We start from the raw sequence: 23,572 nt of genomic DNA, 5'->3' as shown, positions 1-23,572 counted from the left end.
TGTATTTAAGGTAAGAGTTACCAAAGAGACAGGAGAGGGCAATGTAGTAAGGTCTATCTCAAGTCTCAATAAAAAAAAAGAACCTTTTCTTTCAGTGCCTGTCCCAGGCCCGTTCCCCCCCCCCCAGCCACAAAGTAGCAAAGCAATAGCTTGAGATCTTGCCCATCCTTTAATAAGGGGATTCCTCCACAAGGCCAAATTAATAATTTATTCTTCGGCTCCAGCAGCCACTTAAAACTTGCATTGATTTCCTTGTGCGGCGTTTCCTTTCTTCCAACCCCCCTGCACCCCCCCAACCTCTCCATCTCAGCCAGATCTCTCCGATGTGGCTTCATTGCATCTAAGACTCAAGCGAGAGGCCCATCCGGACTACTCAAGGACAAGGCGATGAGTTGACCAGACGGCCGAGTCCGCCCGGACAAGCGTCCCCTCAGGTTAACCCCCTAGAAAGACGCAGGAAGGCAGGGCCCGAGACCTTGCGTTGCGCGTCTTCCTCGCCTCTTCTTCCTCCTACCCCTCCCATGCTGCGACTTGGCCGCTCTCCGGGCGGGAGAGGTGAAGCGATCCCCTCAGCCCTCCCTCTCTTTCTCTCTCTCTCCACGGCTGCGTTAACAGCTGTCGGCCACGCAGCCGCGCGCTGCCTGAAACTAACCCGCAGCGGCGACAAGGGGCTGCCTTTGCGGCGCTCGGGCTTTTGAAACGGAGACCCGGCGCGGACCCAGCCGGCCACCTGTCTGGCCTCGGAACTTACTCGGCTCCCGCTTAGCTTCGGCGGGCTGATTTTCCCCCCTCCCTTCCTCCTCCCCCCCCCAGTGGGGGCTGCATGACGGCGCACGCCGCCGCTCCCTGGACAGTTTAGCTTCGTTCCGCTCTCGCCGCCGGCGAGAACAAGGCTGCGCGGGAGCTTCGCGGCGCTGTGAATAAAAGGCGCGCTGGCTGGCTGGCCCGCGCTCTCCCCCTCGCTCCCACGCACACGGGCGCGCGATACAAAAAGCGGGGGACCCCCCCCCCCCGAGCGGCGTTGCCTTCGGACCAAAGTGAGCGGGGAAGAGAGGCAGACGAGACCCTCTCGCCTCAGCGCTCGCCCCGTCGACGGCGGCAAAGACACCCGCCCCCCCCCCTCAGCCCCGTCTATTCCCCGTCGAAGTCCCGCCTGCCTCACCACGCCGGGACGCTGCCAAGCAGCACGAGGTCCGAGAAGTAACTCCGGCAGCGCCTGGCGTTCGCCGACTGCAGGAGTTCAGAGCGGCGGTCGAAGGGAGCGAAGCCGCAGTGCTGCCGCCGGACCCCCACCAAGGGCGCCGAAGTTTTCGAGTCCGCCGACTCTCCTTTCCTTCCGAAGCGGCGGGGTGGGAAAAAAAAAAGATGGTGCCGTGACTGCTCCCCGGCCGGCCTTTTGCTCCGCTTTTCGCCCCCTTCTCTTGCCGCAACCAGCCCCTTCGAGCGGCCGAGTCCACCAGAGAAGCAGAAGCTCGCGAGTGAGGAAGGAGAGAACCATGCCGGAGAGCGGGCGCTCGCTGCGGACTCTGCCTGCCTTCCTGGCTCTGGTCTGGACAGCGGCTAGCATCAGGCACGCCGGAGGGGCCGGTTCGGAGCAGCAGATCCCCTTGTCTGTGTGAGTGTCGCAGGCTGTGTGGAAAAGTCCGCCGGCGGTTAGGATGGGTGGGGAGCGACTTTTCGTGGTTTTGGACGGGGGGCATCGCGCTAGCTTCCCACCAGCTTTTCTGCCAAGGGGGCCCTTGGTATTGGGGCGGACGAGAGAGGTAAACCCCTCATCGCAAGCTTTCCGCCGTAGGGAACTTTCGGCTGCGGCGCCGACTAGCTCCAGACGCTCTTCCATTGCGATCCCGTTTCATATCAGATGATCGGGGAATAAGTGATCTTGCAAAAGCGGATCTAGAGTCCCTGTCATATATATGTATATATCCTGTAATTTCTCCCTCTCGTGCGTTACGGATAAGTTTCTCTTGAAGTTTGGCCAAAAGAGGTCTTGCTCACGCATTGCCTGGCAGAATAGATCGACTGGGGGTGGGGGGGAGTTGTCTTCACTTCGGAATCACCCCGATGTTATTTTAAAAAGGGGAAAATCTGGGAATTGACAGTTCAGGCTCTAAAGTGTAATTTATCTGGGTCTGCCTGTATGAGCTGTTGTTTACCCGAAGTGCGTAAATTACGTTTCCCTTTTCAATATATGTCTCTGCCTGTTTTCCTCCGTAGTGTAAAACTCTGGGCCTCTGCTTTCGGTGGGGAGATCAGATCCATTGCAGCGAAATACTCAGGTTCCCAACTTCTGCAAAAGGTAAGGATCCCTCTAGCTGCAGCTCACCAAAAGATTAATTCAAATGAACTCTGGAAATGAAAGAGGATTTGGGTACTAAACAAACCAGAGGAAGAGCAGCTTTCATCTGGAGATTTTCCTCTGTTCCTTCCGATAACACCTTTTAACTGCCTGCTGTCTCTTTTCTGCTGGCGGAAACCACAATTTTCATCAGGAGGGGGGTTATTTTTAGATTTTTAGATTTAGATTACAGCCCACCCAATGACTTTCACTATCTTAGGTGAAGCTATTTAGAAATTTTGCTGGTATTCGTTTTGATTACAGATGATGAAGTTCACCTCAGTTTGTCTCTTGTTCTCATCACACACATGCAGAGTTTTTTTTGAGGAAGGAGAAAAACTGGAAATATTATGCTGCTTTGTTTAGCTGTACTTTTCTGCAACATCAACAACAAAAAAGATTGACTATTCCGTGTCATCTCTGTAATTCCCCCTCCCCCCCCAAACTATTATTCTTGCAGACATCTCAGGTCAGTGTTGGGATGTATCACATCATTACAGATAAGGAAAATGAATGTGGCTATCTCCCTGCTCAGCTGCACAGCTGGATAATAAGGTTGTAAAATAGTGCAGAACCTTCAGAAATTGGGCTAAGTCTCCAGAAGTCTGATGAGTAAGGGGGATAGAACATTATTAGACCTTTTATAAGAACCTGCATCTGAGCTCAGTTAAACAAACCTCATACTGAAACTTCATTGTTCAGTTAACATGTGTTTAAATATAACTGTGGTGAATACAAAATAAATAAGAAATCCAGGGGGTGGGTTGTGGGAGATTGTAAAAATGTTTCAGAATTGCAGTTTCGTGTGATTTGAAAAAAATAGGCTTTAGAGGCAAAGTTCAGATTCAAGACTGAAATGATTTGATCAAATTTAAAATATTTTTAAGAAAGATATTGAGCTTTAAACTAACAATAGGCCATGTGTTTTTGTTGGAAGGGTCTAACACAATTCCTATCAGCTGAGCTGAAACACTTTCTTATTCATGAGGAATTGTATGACAAGCTTTCCCCTATTGCACTGGTGAGGCAAACAACAAACTTTTATGGTTCAGTAAGTGTAGCTGATGCAGTAAACCTAATGATGATTGTGGAAACATAATAATCAAATACAGAAGCTCCTTGTTTTTGTTCTTTAGCACAAAGGTGATTTGATTAGGATAATTGGCAATACCAATTGCTGGGATTTATAAGTATCATTGAAATAATTTAAGGTACTTTTCTCAATCCCCATGAGATATTCTAGATGTTTGGGCATTTGAAATAATATCTGCTTCATAATCAGAATGTCTTCTTTGCATGCTGTGAAAGAAAACCTCTTCTAAATCAGGATAGACATGTATACTATACAATGACTAATTTCTATATCACAGCCAAGTCTGAGATTATTGAAAGATGCACCGGGTTTAAGAAAATATTGTCCCTGGGTATATCCTCAGTTAAAATTTTAATTTGGGAATTCTGCCTTGATATAAAATCTGTGTTTTATAAGGAGAATCTCTGACTGTTTAACCATTGAATGTTCATTTTCTACACATTTCATAGCAAATCAAGAATGCAAAAAAGTTATCTTTATAATAATTCTTTTCTCATTTACTTTAGAGCCTCCTGAAATGTGGAATATTTGTAGCAGTCAGATGCCTTTCTTTTGGTTGACGTATTGCAGTGTTGTAATTAGAAACTATTACCATGATTATTTTACATTTTCTTTATCATTTAGTTTCACTGGCTAGACAGTCTTTCAGCAGCTCAACAGTACTGTATTTAATTCCCATCTGGAGATTTTTGTTTTTGATCTTGATACACTACAACTAAATGAAACAGGAAATATAAATGCTGAGGTTATTTGTATTCAAGGTTGTATAGCTGATGGTATATTTATGGTGTCCTTGTCTTTGGTTCTGTACTTTTAGATATTTAATTTTATTTTATTTTAATGTCAGCTTTTCTGCATTCAATCTATACATTTTTGTAACTGCAGAACTAAGGTAACTGATCTCTGTTACACATAGTTTTTATCATCATCACGCTTTAAACATTGCTATATAAAATATGTGCATTGTCTTTTTGTATGTATCAGAATTGGAGCTTTTAAACCATAAATATTCACTGGAACAGCAGTGATCAAAACTATTATTGCAATGTCACAATTGCACAATCTGAAATGTGAAACCCCCCCCAATGCTATTCTGGTGGCTAGGAATACATCTGGTTTTATACTGTTGTGCATTAACACAAGTGTTACTTTATCTCTCTCCCTTTATAAAATAAGAATAATGAAAATACTGAAATTCCAGATATCACATTCAAGGGGTCTTAAAATCAAGTAAGGAATTAAAGTGATACCTTGGGCCATGCAAGTTGATTTTCAAGGTAACTAAGTGGTTCATAAGCATATATTGTAATTTGTATTTGTGCTTTTTTTCATAAAAGGCAGAAAGTGGCCTTTGGAAATAAAAATTTAAATTTGGTCTGATGTCACTCTGAGGTATATTATTTTATACTTTGGTTTTAGTGGATAGCTTGCATTTCCTATAGAGCCACGGTGTAATATTATATTTTAGAAGCTAAAATTATTGGAAGATAATATGGATAGCGATATGTGAGACACAGCACTACACTGCAGCACTGTAGCCATCCAATCTAGAAGCAAGGCAGAGAATACTTGAGAGGACACTTTTTCTATTTCTCATTAATTGTTCTGGAGTAACAAGCAAAATATTTTTGGACATCATCATCATCATCATCATCATCATCATCATCATCATCTCTATTTTGAATCTACTTATTTGAAAATAAGATTTCCTTATTTTAGCAGATTTTATTTTGTTGTTAGCATACTGAAGTTCAAAACCTGAATGATACAAAGAAAAGATTAAGTCCTCAAAGCACTCTTATCAATGCTTCACGCCCCATTTACATCGTCTTCTATTAATGGGCTACTTTATGATCAGGATTGTCTCAATCTGTATAGGCTGCATTCTCAGCTACCCTAAATATTTTCTTATTTCAATCCTTCTGTTTCCTCTACACTCATGCAAAGGACCATTATCCTTTGACAGTAGTGTCTTTTGATTAAATCCAAAAGTATTCCTAATAGTTCCTCAGTTCAATAAGGAGAGTTCAAGACAGATTCCTTTTCAGCCAATGCATTTTCATGCTTTAAAAAAGAAATTTCTTCAAGTAAGTTTGGTGAAATGGCTAGTTTTCCAGTTTCAATTTCAATTGTCATCTAGATTTGGCACCATAAAATAAATTGTCTACCTGCTTAGTTGAGTGAGGCATCATCTTGAACTTGCCAAAAACTGCAGTTAGGTTCAAATTAAGTATGGAGCTGTTTTATTTACAGTCAGGTTTAGATGAGCAGATTTTAAGCATTCATGATTTTATGTATTTTTTGAAAATGTATTTCTTTCAGACTAACATACCTTAAAATGCTGTATTTCCCAAGTATGAAGCATAATTCACCATGCATAATAACCTTTCAGTTATACAGGTGCATTCTCATTCTTTTCGGTTATATGGGTGAACTTCTCAGAGAATTAGCTCTTTGTGGATATTGAAGATTTGAATGACAATAAGGTTGCATTACAATACTTCATTCTAATAGATAGTGCTTTCTGCATTAAAGGAAGGATTTAAAGATATGGGAGGTTGCTATTTTGCCTGCTGTCAGATGGGTCTGAATATTAACTATTATCTGTGATCTAGAGGTTTATGAGCATTTCAGTTACAGTTTATCATGAATTGCTTTTCTGGCAAACAGTTGTCTGTTTGAGCAATAGCAATAAAATGCAAGAAGAGATTGTTTACATTTTCTTAAGTTTAAAAATTATATATAAAGAATGGTAGTTCAGGTGTATTTCACATATTTCTTTAGCCATGCCCTGTTTTCTCACATCTCATTTGTACACTTTCTAACATATATACATAATGATACTCTTGATAGCGTAGAATCCTCCACCTTTATTTATTTATTTTCCTAGGTATGGAATGGGCTCATTGCATTCATACCTTAAATGAAATCAATTATTTCTGAAAAGCTATTCAAGAATTCTGCCATCGTCCTACCATGGGCCAATGCAGCACACATTAATCACCTACATCAGGCAGTTGTCTTTGCGCATGAAGAGGGGCTTTTTGGGAGGGGGGGGGTCTTTTCCTGCCTGCTATGGAGGGTGTTGCCTAAGCTTAGGTCTGCACTGCAGGTGTCTGCCTGGTGCAGGCACTGCTGTACGCTGCTGATAAGGCTGCTTTCAAGACAGCATCAACAAAATTAAACCCAGTAGTATAGGCTTTCTGGAGTTAACGGGACTGCCCCTGGGGAAGCATATGACAAAATACATCATGTTTTCAAGTTAGATGTCTTTAAAAAAACATTTTTAGTGTCCTTAAAAGGAAAGACTTTTGCAGGTATAGGAAGTGATTCAATTGGCTTTCTCTTGTTATTTCGCATCATGGGAGAACTATTAGAAGAATTGGGCAAAAGTTTCATCAAGTTTAAGTATTAAAAACAAAAAGAACATCTTCCTTGTTGAATTCACCAACTGAAATAGCAAAGATAAAAGTTACTAAAGTTCTGTTGACATACTGATTGCGTTCATACAATGTGCCTCACCATGTCCTGTAAAGATGTTGGTGATATATTTGAATAACATGCAACTCTAGCTAGTTTTAAGCTCATCTGAATATATTTGCATCTTAGTATGTTATGTGAACTTAACTTGGTTAATTAATCATTCAGTTCATTGCGTTAACTTAGAAGATGTGTTAAATGTATTGAAAGATCATAGTCATATTTGATAAGTTGATGAGATGGGTTTCTTCTTCCCTTCTTCAAAGATACATATTGGATATGTAAATGCATATAATTGCTGAGATTATATAGATTTAGTGTTATGTATATTAGATAAAGTAAGTGCCTACATGAGTATGGTCCAATGTTAAGCAGCTCTTATAGATTGGAATGCAGGTAAAATATTGATTATAAGTTAAAACAGAAATAGTGTAGGAGAGCTGGTAGTAAAAACAAAGAAGATTTGCCGTAAAACGTAACTGCTTCTTCCCATTTCATTGATCATAGATTATGAAAGTTGTGCAAAACTTCAGAAGAAGTCTGCTGAGAAAAGTAACAATGTGAATTAAGGAAGCAGCAAAATTTATGCTTAATGAATTAACATGCAATCTTCACTGGCATGCATAGATTTATGTCAAAGTCATTACAGACAGCTTCCAAGATTTTTTTGTAACAGAGGAAGCATTAACAATAGAGAAATAAAATAAGGGTAAGTGAAATAATAGTCTTTTGTTGAGTGGGGGGAAGTTCAATAGCTGATTAGAAGGAAGATTAGCAGCTTTATGGCAAAGCTGGACAGAAAACAAGAAATAGCTAAAGAGAAGCTTATCCAAGAATAATTTAGTTCTGTGTTGCATTCTCCACTCCCTGTAAAGTTTTTTGAAAGGATTTATTGAAGAGCTGCTATTAATTTTTATTTAGTTACTCTTTTCCTTCAATAGTTTAGGCTTATGACTTCATTGTATTTCCGATGAAGCTCCTGATGTTGCTAATGGAGTTGTCCAAATGTATATTTTATGTCTGAAAATGTGTGGTTTCACTAGATCCAGTGTTTGGAATGTTGCCATTGATGGGGAGGCTTCATCAGATTCTACATGCTTAATAGGAAGTTTTATTTATTTATATGATTTATTTATTGACACATTTTATGGATGCAAAGTAAACTAACAAATTGTGAAATTGCATAGTAAATATGACATAATGCATTTGACAACTTAGTTCTATTCTAAACTTGGTACCCCTAACATAAAACATACAATAGATATGGCTTTAAACACACGATTCTGGGTAGGATTCCATCTGTGTCTAGCTCTTAGATAATTTGATTTATTTTTCCTTCATTCTCCATGCAGATGTTTAGTTAGGACAGTGAAGACACTGTATGTAGCAAAGAAAGGGATACATTTTAGGATGTCATTTTTATGTGAAGGTGAGGATGCAGTTGCTTATTCAGTGAGTTACTTTTAATTGAATGACCAACATTCTTGAGCCATGGTGGTGCAGTGGTTAGAATGGAGTATTGCAGGCTAATTCTGCTGACTGCCAGTAGTTCGATTCTGACCGGCTCAAGGTTGACTCAGACTTCCATCCTTTCGAGATCGGTAAAATGAGGACCCATATTGTTGGGGGCAATATGCTTACTCTGTAAACTGAGAGAGGGCTGTGAAGCACAGTGAAATGGTATGTAAGTCTAAGTACTATTGCTATTCTTCAGTATTTGTTACCTTCTATTCTTCAATATTTTGTGTTCTTCTCTGTAAACCAAGAAGAGTTGATAAATGGGAGTATGATTTCTGCTATTCACCATTCCATCCATTCTGCTATGGAATTGAATGCCAAATAGTGACCTGGAAAGAGGGACTGGAATACATGTCTCAATGCATTCCAGCTAAAGAAAACTGACTATTTGCTTCAAATGCCTAAAGTAATAGATCCATATCTCCTTTTTAACTATCCGTGTTTCAGGTCAATTAATATTCAGTTACTGCTGTATCTGGTTAGTGCTGTACATCTTATCTTCAGTTTTAAAACACATAATGGGTAAGTTAAATTCTGAAAAGAAATCATTTTATATTGATCCAGAAAAATGTACTCCAATCATCTTGACATTAATTGCTTGTCTTTCCCCTTTTCTTTGCTTACTTGGTTTAAAAAAGGAGAAAAAACTCCGCAGAACATCATTATTGTAAGAAGGGTCAGAAAATTATGAGAGTTCTTTCAAATTAAAGGAAGTCATGAATGACATTCCCATCTTGTGTAAGTTTCATTTTGTAATGATAATTGTTTCACAGTTTTAGGCCTCCAATGTAACAGCTTTCAAGACAAAATGAACAGTTACAGAAAAAACATTTTTATTTTAAAAATATTAATTATAATTAATGTACATAATATGAATATTATTATTAGTGTTTAAACTTCAGTCTATACACAGTTTTCATTCACATATGAAGCTGTTACAGGATAAAATATGTAAGGATATCAAATTGCTTTCTAATAGCAGATTTGAAAATGTTTACTTTTTTCTAAATGTACAAGGACACTGACGAAGTTATCCAGTTGGGCAATGAAATATCTGCAAGCAAACAACCAACCTCAGAGAGAACCAAGGACTCCACAGTTCAATCCTGAGCTACAAATATTGTATTGGAACAGTTTTAGAAGTTCGTCCCTTTAAATCTTTGCACATATTTAGGCAATTTGAGCTAGAGTCTAGAGAACTATTTTAGGCTCACCCAACGGCTCAGAGGGTGAGTTTGACTTTCCTTCTCCTTGGAACAACAGGTCCCCTGTGTCATGGCATTAACTAGTTTTGAAACCTATCCCAGTTTCTTGAAATATTTGTTGTGTGAAATAAAGAGCTGTGCTACCTGAAATTTATTTTTGAGCACTGTGACCTGAAATACCAAATTGTAATGTATCCTCCTTTTCTGGTCCTTTGCATTTATTATTGCAGGAAAAAAATATGCTTGGGATGTAAGGTAGGTAAAATATCTTGGTACCTTTTCATTGGTAGCTCTAGCAACTCTCCCATCTGAAATTCTGCATATTAAATACTACAATGTAGCACTGATTCACCATTTACTAATCAAAGCAAATCTACCATCCTTAAGGTCATAATACAGGTGTTCCAGGAGTGCTTCTGTCCACAATTAATAATTTGTGTGCTTCAGTCTATGCTGAGTGGAATCTTTTTGCTTTGTGTCTTGATGAATAAATTCCAAAAATCAAAAGCTTTTTTAAAGGGTGTGTTTGTGTGTGTATATATATATGTAGAGAGAGAATAACTATTAATATTAGCACCTTGATGTGTAGTAGTTAAGGTGGTGGCCTAGAATTTTAGTCCTACCTTTAGGCATGAAAGCCAGCTGAGTGACCTTGAGCCAGTCACTTTCTGACAGCCTGACCCACCTCACAGGGTTGTTCTGAGGAAAACAGGAGGATAAAGGAGTATTAGGTATGTTGGCTGCCTTGAGTTATTTCTAAAAGTAATACAGGTGGGATAAAAATATAATACATAAGTAAAATAAATATTAAGCATGTTTTTTTTCAAACTTAAAGAGTGACTTTCTTACTCCCTATTCTTATTTTTATGGAATACACATCATTAATGAGGGATGTGTAGGCCTTTTTTAACCAAATATATTTAAATCTTACCTTTCTTCCATCATGGAGGAACATGGTATAAAATGAATAGCTAACTGACCTTATGCCTTGGAATTTAAAACATCTGAAGAATTTGGCTAGCTTTATAATCAAACCAAACCAAATCATAGTTTGATTGCTGTTAGTTTAATTTGTGTGACTTGTAAATCATAGTTGATATGAACCCAGGAAGTTGTGAACTATTCAATAATTTATGGTTAAACAAAATATAGCTTTGTGTGATGTGTGTACATATCTTTAATTTCCACAGTGCTATGGTTATAGATATTCATGTCCAAGATTAAGTTAGATAGTATTATAAATCAATAGATTTGAGCTCATGATCAATTTAAACTGCAATGATATCAGTGAGTGGCCTAGTCATACAGCTAAGTTAAATCTACATAAAATGAAAGAGAGAACTCCACCATGAAACTCAGGAATAGTATATAAGAAAAGCTGGTAATTTATTTGCTATAAACAAAAGATGACACAAATTCATGACCATACTATACCTTGCTGTGCCTGTATGGTCAAAACTAATCAGTGAGGTTCCTGGATAGGTAGGAATTTAAATCAGTGGTGGGTTGCTCCCAGTTCGGTCTGGTTCTTGCGAACCAGTAGTAATGGAGGCAGGAGGCTCCGCCCACCTGCCCAGATGTCATCATGAATGATCTGCGTGCACTCCCGTTGCAAACCGGTAGCGGAGGTAAGTGGAACCCACCCCTGATTTCAATGTGTGTTCCAAATCCAATACAGGTAGTCCTCGCTTACCAATTGGCGTTAATCATTTAATTTTATGATGTTAAAAATAGCTTTGCAACCAATCTTTGAATTTATGACCATTGCAGTTTCCCAAAGTCATGTGATCACCATTCAAGCGCCTTGCAACTATCTTGTGAGAAGCAGAGATAATGGAGAACACAGAAGTAAAACTGCAAATTGTAGTCACATGATGTCTTGCTTAATGACCAAATAGGAAATGACATACGTTTGTGATCATGTGACTGTGGCACTAAGTAACAGAGTTGCTGATCCCAGTTGTGGGCACTAAGAAAGAAATACCTGCATTTGTAAAATAAGCCGTATCGCTGATTGGGGGAAGGGTAGTGTCCATGTATGGCCCTAGAACAATGAAAAGAGCATCCCACATTCCCAACAGAAGCACTACCCTTTTTGTCCATGTGTCATTTTGATGAAAGCAAGACCGTTATGCAGATGCCCATGGTTAGCTGCATGCACCTTTACTGTCTTCCTACAAAGCGTTTGGAAAAAGAATGGAAGGATTTAACAATTACCATACAGTCTGTATCAGCAATCATTTGCTGTGTGTACCACACATTTACATATATTTTCTTCATCAACTAGAAACTTATTTCAGCACAGGTGAATGAGTGAAAAAAATAAATAGATCTCACTTATTTCATTTATCTGCGAGTATCTTTTTTCATAGTGTTTCTTAATAAGTCTGATAATCAACCATGTATTCTGTTTGTCTCAGTGGAAAACAATATATTTAGATTTTGCTTTTTTTAAACTGGAAGAAAAAAGGTAATTTCAATCCATTTAGTACTTGTTCACCTAATCACAGTCTCAATTACTATTTCACAGCATTTTGCATGTATGGGATGATACCATTATTTTCATGATTAACAATGGAAGTGCTCTGCAGTGGAAATATACTTTCAGATTTATTTATAGTACATTTGCAGGACCTTATGCTTCCAATAATGCCTTTTAACATGTAGCTTTTAAATGGAAGGAAAAAGGAAAATGAAAAACATTTATGGGTGGCAGTTGTTTATCTTATTTTCTTTTAGGATTCATCTACAACTGCTTTGGTCAATTTGCATTATTTAGGGAAGAAGATAAACTTTCAAATCCCAAAGGTGCTTTTTCGAAAGACAACTAGACTTTGTTTTTTTCCTTGAAGATATTTTGCTTTCCATCCAAGAAGGTTCTTCAGTTCTGACTGAATGGTGGAGGATGGAAGGATTTATATTTGTTGCAGTCACCTGATCGTTAGCATTCATTCTGAGAGTTGTTGAGGCCAGGAGGTTTATCTGTGCCCTCAGGGTCACCTTAATAGTGCATTTGAGTGTAGAACCTTCTTTGGAGCTACTGAAAGGGCTGTGTTCTAAATAGGAGACAGGTGTTGTCATATCCCTCCTACTCTGTTAAGAGAAGGCTGTTCAATCTTAATGTAGGTGGCCCCTTTGACCCCTCTTTCAAACAAGTGGTCCTTTCTGTCCAGAATGTGGAATCTGCTGTCTTCAAAAGAGATCCTGCTGTCTTCAAAAAAGTGACCTTTGTCTTTCAAATGCAGATTGATTGCTGAATCTTGTCCTGATGGGTTTGTTCTCCTATGTTGTGCCATGTGTTTGTGTAGTGGTTATTTTGTTTCTCCAATGTACAGATTTGTACATGCCTCACTGCATTGTACTGCATATATCACAGTACAATGCTCAGTTTGTGTCTAGCTGTTTTATCTTCAGATACTCAATACCAGATATCAGATACTTTAAACCCCAAAATATTGTACACTAAGGCAGAAGCTTGTTCATCCCAAGGATAAAATACCTATGATAGGCTAGAACTTTGATTTTCTCACTTCTGCAGCTTTCTCTTTGTTATTTAGGCACCTTAAAAAGAAGAAAAAGTTGCTATAATCTGGTTTGGACATATGTTTTCCCCTCTTATTCCAACTATTGTTTTATATATATCTATTTACTATCAGTTTCCATTTTTATTTTAAAAATATAATTTTAAAATTATAGATTTTAGATTACCATAATTTTCTGATTTCCAGAGTTGCCTTGATAATATTGTAGGAAGAGAGAGAGAGAGAGAGATAGGAGAAGATTGTATCTTACTAAAATGTTTTGCATATTCATCTCTTCCTCATACATGTATATACCTCTTTTTCATACAAATGAGAAATTTTGGGATCAACATGGCCATTATTATACATTCAGCACCTTTAAGGTACATGGACACAGAGAAAAAGAGAAAGACACACAAGCAAAGCTTGCAATCTTAAGAGGAAACATGTATGTATGGGAAAGGCATTGTTTATTACTGGATATGTTGTAGGATTGAAACGAACAGAAGGGATTGGCTGCAGGCATATGTCTAACCTTCAAACAACATTGTTATGGCATGTGATGAAATTATTGTGATTGATTATGGTCAATCACACACAGCTGAACGGGACTTCATAGGTAATTTATACAAGTGTTTTGCCAATGCAGGAAATAATAATTAATAATTATTAATAATAAACAAAAGAAGAAAAATGGCATTGGAAGACTATCTGAAGGACAAGTAGAAAAGATGCATCCGAGCTAGCATATCATGAAAACTTAGTGAATACCACAAAGACAAATCTGGTCTATAGAAAAGACCAAATGAAGAATAGAAAATAGACATGGTAAAAGCAAAATATTACATGGCCAGTACATAAGGAAATTAGCAGGCAATGTAAATAACAAAACCTGCCAATGGCAAAGAGCAGGAAAGTTGAAGAAAGCGGCAGAGGGGCTGATTCTTTCTGTACAAGACCAAGCCTTAAGAAGAAATGCATATAAAGCCAGAATTGAGAAGACAGCAACAGAGAGCAAATGCCACCTCTGCAAAGAAGCTGAAGAAACTGGATCTCCTAATTAGTTGCTGCAAGAAGATTGCACAGACTTAACTACAAACAATGGCATGACAAAGTAGTAGCAAGAATATCTGCAAAAAATACCATTTGACTACAAGCAAGAACTGGTGGGACCACAAAGTAGACAAAATAGTAGACAAAAGAAACAAGTGCTTTGGGACTTTAGATAAGACCTAATAATAGTAGATAAGGAAGTGAAAGTCTGAATGGTAAAGTACTTGGAGACAGCAGAATAGAAGAGAAAGAACTGCAGAAAATCACAAAATACAGAGACCTGCAGGTAGAAGTAGAATGACTGTGGCAAGTGAAAGCAAAGATAGTACCAATAGTAATAGGTGCCTTGGGTGGAATCCCAAAGCGTCTGGAACACCATTTAAGCACCATCTGCATTGACAAAATCAGTCAAGTGTAAAAAGACAGCTTACTTTGGAACATCTTACAACCTGCAACAATTCCTTTAATGTTATTAAAAAACAACATCTGCCTAATCTAGATCCTTGGGAAGGATTTGATAGGTGGACAGAGCACCTAAATCCAGCCTAAATATTTGGCTGACTATAATAATACATTACATTTAGCTGTTGCCCAGCTCTTAACAACTCAGTCAGCTACTGCAATATCCCTAGTAGATGTACATTCAGCCTGTTTTCACAAATACCTAATGGAAGGAATGTCAATTTTTTTATTAGACTGAGTTGAATTGTTCATAGTACTAACTGTGTGAAAATGAATCCTCTAAAATTTCTTCTCAATGTCAGCCCCTTAACCATCTTCAGGAGCAATATTTGTCACTTTCTTTTCTTTGTTAATATTCTTCATGAAACCCGGTATCCAAAGCTGGACATACTACTTCAGTAAAAAAAATAAAAGACATAGACCATTATTATTTTTTTATTCATGTTCTTGTCTTAAATTGTCTGGAAATGACCACTTATTAGTCAAGGTGTCACCCATTCTACATGTGTGCATTTTTTAAAATGTAGAACTTTATGGAAAATTAATAGTTTTAACTTGTTAGGTTCACCTTGAGATTTGTTAATTTTTTGTAAGTTATCCACCTTTTGGTGTCCACTACAAATTTAATGAACATCTGATGTTCTGTTATATATTGGCCATTAATATAGATGTTGAGCAACTCAAATGGAGGTTATGCCAAATATGTCTATTTTCTATAGGCATTTAATGCTCTGTATGCATGTGCCTTCAAGTCATTGTTGACTCTTGATGACTGCTTGGACGAGTCCCTGCACTTTTCTTGGGAAGAGTTTCAGAAGTATTTTGCCATTGTCTTCTTCCTAGCGCATAGCGAGAATGACTCATCCAAAGATAGTTGGTTTTGTGCCTAAGGCAGGGCTAGAACTCACAGTGTCTTGATTTCTAGCCGTGTTTTAACCACCACACCAAACTGGATCTAATACTCTGGATCCAGTTAATCAAGTATGTCTGGTATGTCTAGTCTGATGAAAAGAAGGACTAGGGTAGACATGATAGCAGTGTTCCAATATCTCAGGGTCTGCCACAAAGAAGAGGGAGTTAAGCTATTCTCCAAAGCACCTGAGGGCAGGACAAGAAGCAATGGGTGGAAACTAATCAAAGAGAGAAGCAACTTAGAGCTAAGGATAAATTTCCTGACAGTTAGAACAATTAATAAGTGGAACAACTTGCCTCCAGAAGTTGTGAATGCTCCAACACTGGAAGTTTTTAAGAAGATGTTGGAAAACCATTTGTCTGAAGTGTTGTAAGGTTTCCTGCCTAAGCAGGAGGTTGGACTAGAAGACCTTCAAGGTCCCTTCCAACTCTGTTATTCTAAAGTTCTAAAGTTCAAAGCTTAACAGCACCATCATATCCAGTTCATATTCTATCATGTTGTCTAGATGATTTTGCTGGAGGATCTTCCTAGCATTGTTTTCATTAGTTAAGATAATAAATCTGTTTAGATTATCAAAAAGTTGATAGAGATAGAAATGTTGATCTCTTCTGCCTTTTCTACCTGCTTTATTCACCACTGGTTGGGCTTTACTGAAGATGGTCTCCAGGGCAGCTGCTGCATATCTAGGTTCAATAAAGCATTTCATCTGTTCAGCCATAGGTATCATTTGCAGCCAGAGAAGAAAAGGGAATAGGATTAAGACATAGTTTCTGGGGACCAGAAAAAATTAAAAAGCTGCTTGTCAGCAGCCCAAGTTAGGGAAGGAGGGAGAGAAACAGAGAAGTGAAGAGTGAGGATGAATGCCTGAGTTGCCATAGTTACTTAATTATTGTTGGGTAGCATCTTTTGGACGTTCTCCATGAAAAAATTCTCCTTCAGCTAAGAGGTCTTCCATTATCTGCCTACTTATGCAAAGACAACTTACCATTAGATAGAAACAATAAAATAGTAAAAAAAAAAAGAAGAAGTGTCAATAGAGTACAAATTCGCCTCAACCCTGTTAACTTTTCATAAGGCTCTAAAAACCTGTATGTTCCTGTGCCTGGGGTGCTAAATATGTTAAAGGCCCATTTCCTACCTGGCTCGCTGGCCAAGTATCTTCTTCCCAGTATATTTAATCTAAATGTTTCTATTGTTTAATTTTTTTAAAAGTATTTTTAATTGTAAATTGGTTTTAATTTTAAGCAGCTGGAATCATTGACTGAGATGGGTGGCTATAGAAAATGAATAAATGAAGTAAGTAAATAAGTAAGTAAGTAAGTAAGTAAGTAGGTAAGTAAGTAAGCAAGCAAGCAAGCAACTGCCACTGTGACCCAGTTACTTGGCTAAGTAGTAGGTTTTGCTGCTGGAATTAAGCCAATGTTGATGCCAGCTTGCCTTCCAGAGAGGATACTTCAGGAACAACATGCTAGAGCTGTTTATTTTTCTTAATTATTCTGAGAAAACTGAATTATGATAGGGATATAATTTTACAAACTAGTACTATGCCATAGCTTTTTAAATTTTGATCTACTGCTTTTTAAGTAGTGCATTCAGGGTAACTGAATGAGTAAATTTACTGCTAAAATGATTTCATCATTGAATATTTATTGGGAATTCTGGAAACCATAGTCGTAACAGATCTGGAAGGCATCCAACTGTTTGAAGTTGCCATAGAAGAGAAAACATAAGAATCTTACTGGGTCAAGCTGAGAATTCAACATTCTGCATCTCATAGTGGCAAATGTTGGATCTGAAGCCTGTACAGCAGAATAATAGATAGCTTCTTTTGCAGTCCCTTCCCAGCAACCTGTACAGAAGAAATGCTGATGATTATTCAGGAAGCAGAAAACATCCCTCAATATTACTAGCTGTAAAGAAGGTGATCTTTCACGCTATGTCCAGTCCTCTTTTAAACCATCCAAACTGGCTACTGTACTTGTGTACAAAATTTAATTATGTACTGTAAGAAGTATTTCATTCTCTTAGTCCTAAATCTCAGTGTATTTAGTTTAAGTTGGCGGTCTCAAGATTAATATTGTGAACATGGGGGAGGGGGGAGCTTTTCCCCACATTGCCTATATAATCCTCTGCTATGTCTATCTTTACCCTCCTTATTTCCAAACTAAAGTGACCCAGTTGCATGTCTTTCTCTTAAAAAGGGAGCTGTTCCACTTCACCAATCATTTTGGTTGCCTATTTTTGCACTTTCGTGCCTGTGTAATATTTGTTTTCAGTGCAGTTGCCAGAACTGTACACAATATTCCCAGTTGTGGTATCATAGTAGATTATGTAAGGCAACTTTTGTATCAATAGTTCTTTTTTGAGTTCTCTTCCTAATGAATTTCATATGTGGAATATGCCATTTGATTTGAAAGTCTGAGAGGTTTGCATAAAGTTTGCGAATTTGATGAGTTCCCCATCTATCCCCTCATCCAAATCATTGATGAAGATGTTGAAGAGTACTGGGCCTAAAACAGAGCCTTGGACTACCTCACTGCATACTTCCCTCCATGTAGATGCAGTTCCATTGAGGCCTACATGTTGAGTGCAGTTGGTTCTTTTTTGAGTTCTCTTCCTAATGATTTCATATGTGGAATATGCCATTTGATTTGAAAGTCTGAGAGGTTTGCATAAAATTATTTGAATGGTTAAACTTTTAACGAGTCACAGATAATAAAGAGGGCTGTTAAGAAAGGACTGCTTTTGCCTATGTAAGATGAACATAGTTATAATTTGTAGTCAGGATCTTGCCTTTGGGAAGTGAAGATGATTATGTAGCAAATAAACCCCAGTGTACTGGTCAAATTGATTCCATTCTTACTTGGAACACCTTTTTGGTAACAGACAAACAGGAATCATAAATCCTTTTGATTCCCATAACCTCTTGATGGAACTATAAAAATAAAAGCTTCAGAGATTTACTTAAAAATAATGGCTAGAAATAATGGCTGGTACATTCTCTTCTCTCTTTTCTGTTAAAATCTATATACTTTATTATTAATGGTGCTACAAACTCCCTGATGCTGATGTAGATATGCTGATTAGAATCAGTGATTGAAAACCACAATCACTAACTCTGGTAGATGTATCTTGTTTTGCCTGAATATTTTTCCAACTTCTTGAAGCATTTTTAATAATTTGTTTTGGTTAGATATATGATAACACATGCACATACGCTACATGAAAATATTCTGGTTTGTATCTGGAATAAATGGGCTTATTGGATTAAACTGAAATTTTATTATTAATAAATTCCTACTCATAAAACATACATTTTTATTTTCAAGAAATTCTATACAAAATTATCTGAGGAACAACACCAAATTTCATTGAAAATTTTGCTTTCAGATAAGTTTGATACCATGTTTCCCCGAAAATAAGACCCTGTCTTATATTTTTTTGAACCCCGAAATAAGTGCTTGGCCTTATTTTTGGGGATGTCTTATTATTTTGGGGTGCGTGGAGCAAGACCGGGCTCCTGTTGCTGTTTTACCTGATTTCCAGCTCTGTCTTCCCTAACCAGAGGAAATGGCAGGGACCGGCTGCGCATGTGTTTTAATTTTTTTGGGAAGGGCTTATTTTTTGAGGGGGCTTATTTTAGCACTCAAAAGCCTGATTGGGCTTATTATCAGGAGATGTCTTATTTTAGGGGAAACAGGATATCTATTCTAGCCCTATGTCTTAACAATTTTCCCATTTTCTTTACTGATTGTAAATTTCAACATAGAGATGAACTAATAGCTTGAAATTATTTCTTCATACCGGTATATAGGGTGCTGATAATTTATCTTTAAACAAATAGATTAGCTAGAGATAGCCAGCCAGTTAAGTTTTGCAAAATAACAGCAACAACAACAGGAGCAGCTTCCATCCTAGGATGGTATGTGTAACACTGTCAAACATCCAGATCTGCCTATCCCAGGTCCTTGGTAAGGATTCGATAGGTAGACAAAAATGCCAAAGCAATCTGAACATCTGGCTGACTTGGTGATGATCAATCATCATCATCATGATCATCATCATCATCATAGTTTGAGCCTATGATTATTTCTAGACTAAATCCAGCACTCTAATATGCTACCATTTATTTTTGTCTCCTTGGAAATTTTGAGTTTCAAAGTGAATTTTTTTATTTAAATAAAAGAGAAAGCAATTTCAGCATGCTGGCAAATGTGAAAAAGCATGCACATAGAAACTTATATAGTGGTACTTTTTTTGCAGTTTTGTTCCTCCTCCATTTTGATTTGTCAACTTTTGCCATACGCTAAATAAATAAATAAATAAATACATTGTTGCTTTTTACTTTTTTTCTGGCCAAACTTTGGTACAAGATTCTAAAATTACATTGTGTCCTTGAGTTTTGCTATTTCTTACAATAAAGGAAAACATTTACTCATGTTTTCATTTTTTCCTAACATTTTTGAATATTTCTTTTGGAGATGTGTTGGTATTATTGCCAATTTTAAATATCAGTCTCATTTAAATTAATTATAGCCAGTAACTTATGGTAATACTCTACATACAGTAGATTTATTGTTGTATTTGTACCAGCAAATTAATCATTAGGATTAGCTGATACATAAACCACATGAGCAAATAAACAGAAGTGAGTTATTTCTTATAGTGCTCTATATTTCCCATGAGATGCACTGCATTTGTTTTACCTTCGATTGCATACCCCAATTTTTTTTTAACTAAAACATTAATTTGCTAATTCTGGAGTCAGGCACAGTTCTTGCTATCAAAGTGCTGTAATCCAGTGTCTTGAAATCAGAGGTGTAAATCATTTTGAAGGATGCAAAGAATGTGCCACTGAGGCCACAGTAATCCTCATTAGAATGAAATCACTGTAAACATTAATAGATTGATAATTAAGCATGTGCCTTTGCATTTTGAGCGATGTGCAGTGATTCTTCTTTTTCATTAGGACAGATTGTAAAGACACATATTTTTAATAAGAATTTCAGCACATATGCCAGGAATACCTATGAAAGCATGTGAGAGTGACTTAATTTGAGTATAGAAAGAATGCATAATTAATATGATACTGTGTTTTTCAGGAAATTTTCATTCATGTGGAAGTCACTTAATCTTTCATGTATGAAACAGTTTTGGAGAAAGATAGATTGGTTTGGTAGGATGGAGGGAAAGAGGAATACGAAGAGTGCCTGATAGAAGGGTAGAAGACCTGAAGAGTGGGATCTGAGCTGCGGTGACACACTGGCTAGAGTGCAGTACTGCAGGCTACTTCTGCTGCCTGCTGGCTGCCTGCAATTTGGCGGTTCAAATGTCACCAGGCTCAAGATTGACTCAGCCTTCCATCCTTCCGAGGTCAGTAAAATGAGGACCCAAATTGTTGGGGGCAATATGCTGACTCTGTAAACCGCTTAGAGAGGGCTGTAAAGTACTGTAAAGCATCTAAGTGCTATTGCTATTGCTATCTTATTTGGCTACAGTTAAGAAGTGGGCATTTCTTCTTCTTCCGCCAACCAAGTTTCCTAGCTAAGAGGAGAGACCTGTTGAAAGATTTGAAAAGGGAAAAGGTTGTCAGCATCAATCAACAATGCAAATGAAAGGAGAGAGGGAAATACAAGGATAGGAATCAGATGAATATAGGACTCCTATAATATGAAATTAAAGTGAAGTCTTTTGAGTGAGAGAGTGCCATAGTATAAACTAAGGTAAATGGCAGAGAGTTTCAAGGTTGGGAAAATAATCCTGCAAAGTCTGCTGAATCCCACAGGATGGAGGAAAAAGACCAAGATTTGATCTTTGGAACGTTCATATATATTGGGGCAGATATTCTATGTGTAGCAGCTACACAGAGAACTTATTTGTATATTTATTTATTTATTTATTTATTTATTTATTTATTTATTTATTTATTTATTTATTTATTTATTTATTTATTTATTTATTTATTTATTTATTTTTATTTTATTTTATTTTATTTCTATACCGCCTTTCTCCAGTAGGACTCAAGGCGGTGTACAGTCAAGAAAAATATAGATACACAAACATCATAAAATTGCTAATTAAAATTATTATTATAACGTAGTTTGGCCCAATTAAATAGAACCTAAAATTAGATAATATTTTAAAAACATTCACATGTTCATATGTTTAGCCCCGCCTGTTGGAACATCAGGGTTTTGAGGGCATGGCGGAAAGCACGGAGATCAGGGATATTTTGTATCTCAGGGGGCAATTCATTCCAAAGGGTTGGAGCCCTCACAGAGAAGGCCCTCCCCTGGGAGTCGCCAGTCGCATAATTTGACTGACGGTACCCTGAGTAGTCCCTCCCTGTGAGAACGAACTGGTCGGTGGGAGGCTATTGGTGGCAAAAGACGGTCTCGTAGGTACCCAGGTCCTAAGCCATGGAGTGCTTTAAAGGTGATAACTAACACCTTGAATCACACGTAGAAGACCACCAGGAGCCAGTGCAGCTTGAGTAGGAGAGGTGTTACATGGGCACAACGAGCTGCACCCATAATCACCCGCGTGACTACATTCTGGACCAGTTGGAGCCTCCGGGTGCTTTTCAAGGGGAGCCCCATGTAGAGAGCATTACAGTAGTCCATACGGGAGGTGACTAGGGCATGAGTGACCGTGCGCAAGGCGTCCCTTATATGTGGCTTCCTAACTCTCTGACATAAAACTACTGTACTAGATGTTTTGCCTGCTCAGGAATACAGAGCTGAGAAAACAACTGAGAGAAAGGGAAAAAAATGAGGAAGGGTAGATCAATAGATCAGTAATTATCTCTGGCATGAAGCCTTGTTAACATAGCTGAGTTGTGAGCCTTCTGCTAGGTAAGGCAATTTCCTTCTGGAGAGCTGAGATTTTCTACTATACTTGAGAAAAGCCTAACCAAGGCAATAGAGGTAGCTGTCACATGGTTACCAAGAGTTAAACTCGAGTTGTACTCCCCTTTTTAAAAGCAAGTGGTTGCCTGTTAAAGTAAAATAACAGGTGAGGTAAGAACAATATTTAAGCCATTGTGATATTTTAAACTCTAAAAATTGCAGAAAACTATTATGCCGAGTATATTTTTGGTTAAAGTGTATTTTTTCCAGCATTATACAGATAGTCCTTGACTTATAATAGGTTGTTTAGGGATCATTCAAAGTTACAATGGCACTGAAAAAAAGTGACTTATGACCATTTTCCACAGTTACAGCCTTTGCAGCATCCCCATGGTCATGTGATCAAAATTCAGATACTTGGCAACTGACTCATATTTATGACTGTTGCAGTGTCCCAAGGTCATGTGATCCCCTTTTGTGACCTTCTGACAAGCAAAGTCAATGGGGAAGCCAGATTCATTTAACAACTGGGTTACTAACTTATCAACTGCAGTGATTCACTTAACAACTGAGGCAAAAAAGATTGTAAAATGGGGCAAAAGTCACTTAACAAATGCCTCACTTAACAACAGAAATGTTGGGCTCAATTGTGATTGTAAGTTGTGGAAACATAGAAAACTAAAGACAGTCTTTTGAAACTAGGTTGTGAAAATCATTTGAATGAAGATTAGTTTACTACTGAATCCACATAAATGGCATCTTGCATATGCTGATATTATGATCAGTGCAGCTTGCTATGTAGATTTTCCCATTTGTTCTGATGATTTAATGTAGATGTGCATTCTTCTGCTCAGTTTGTATCATTCTTTAACATCATGTAAAATGGGACATGATGGTTGTAGTGGGAAAACATTTAGCACAACCTTCTCTTTCTAAGTCAGAAGTCATTTCTAAGTTATTTAAGTTAATTTAGTTTTGTGAGTTGCTTTCTTTAAATCCATTTTTTGTGTTTTCGTTGAATAATTTGGGGTAATTGTGCATAAAATTCCTTTTCTTTCAAACTTAGCTTTCTCTTATGGCAACCATTTGAAATTATTAAGTTGTAATTTGATCCTCTTCTATTTAAAATTGTTTTGGAAAT

At 37.8% G+C, this 23,572-nt stretch overlaps 1 protein-coding gene across 1 annotated transcript in view; it reads left to right on the top strand.

Moving 5' to 3' along the window:
• Positions 1-1,284: 1,284 nt before the first annotated feature.
• CACNA2D3 (calcium voltage-gated channel auxiliary subunit alpha2delta 3) overlaps positions 1,285-23,572 on the top strand; it is a 579,692-nt gene continuing 557,404 nt past the window's right edge. Inside the window, exons 1-2 of the mRNA XM_070933639.1 lie at positions 1,285-1,615; positions 2,218-2,299. Coding sequence (XP_070789740.1) covers positions 1,497-1,615; positions 2,218-2,299 — 201 coding nt within the window. The 5' untranslated portion in view covers positions 1,285-1,496. The remainder of the gene's footprint in view (positions 1,616-2,217; positions 2,300-23,572) is intronic.

This window comes from Pituophis catenifer, unplaced genomic scaffold, assembly GCF_029215685.1.
Source record: "Pituophis catenifer annectens isolate HBS135680 unplaced genomic scaffold, rPitCat1.0.hap2 SCAF_2, whole genome shotgun sequence".
Lineage (NCBI taxonomy): Eukaryota > Metazoa > Chordata > Lepidosauria > Squamata > Colubridae > Pituophis > Pituophis catenifer.
Note: the sequence above shows the minus strand (reverse complement) of the source record. Positions and strands in the feature narration are given on the sequence as shown.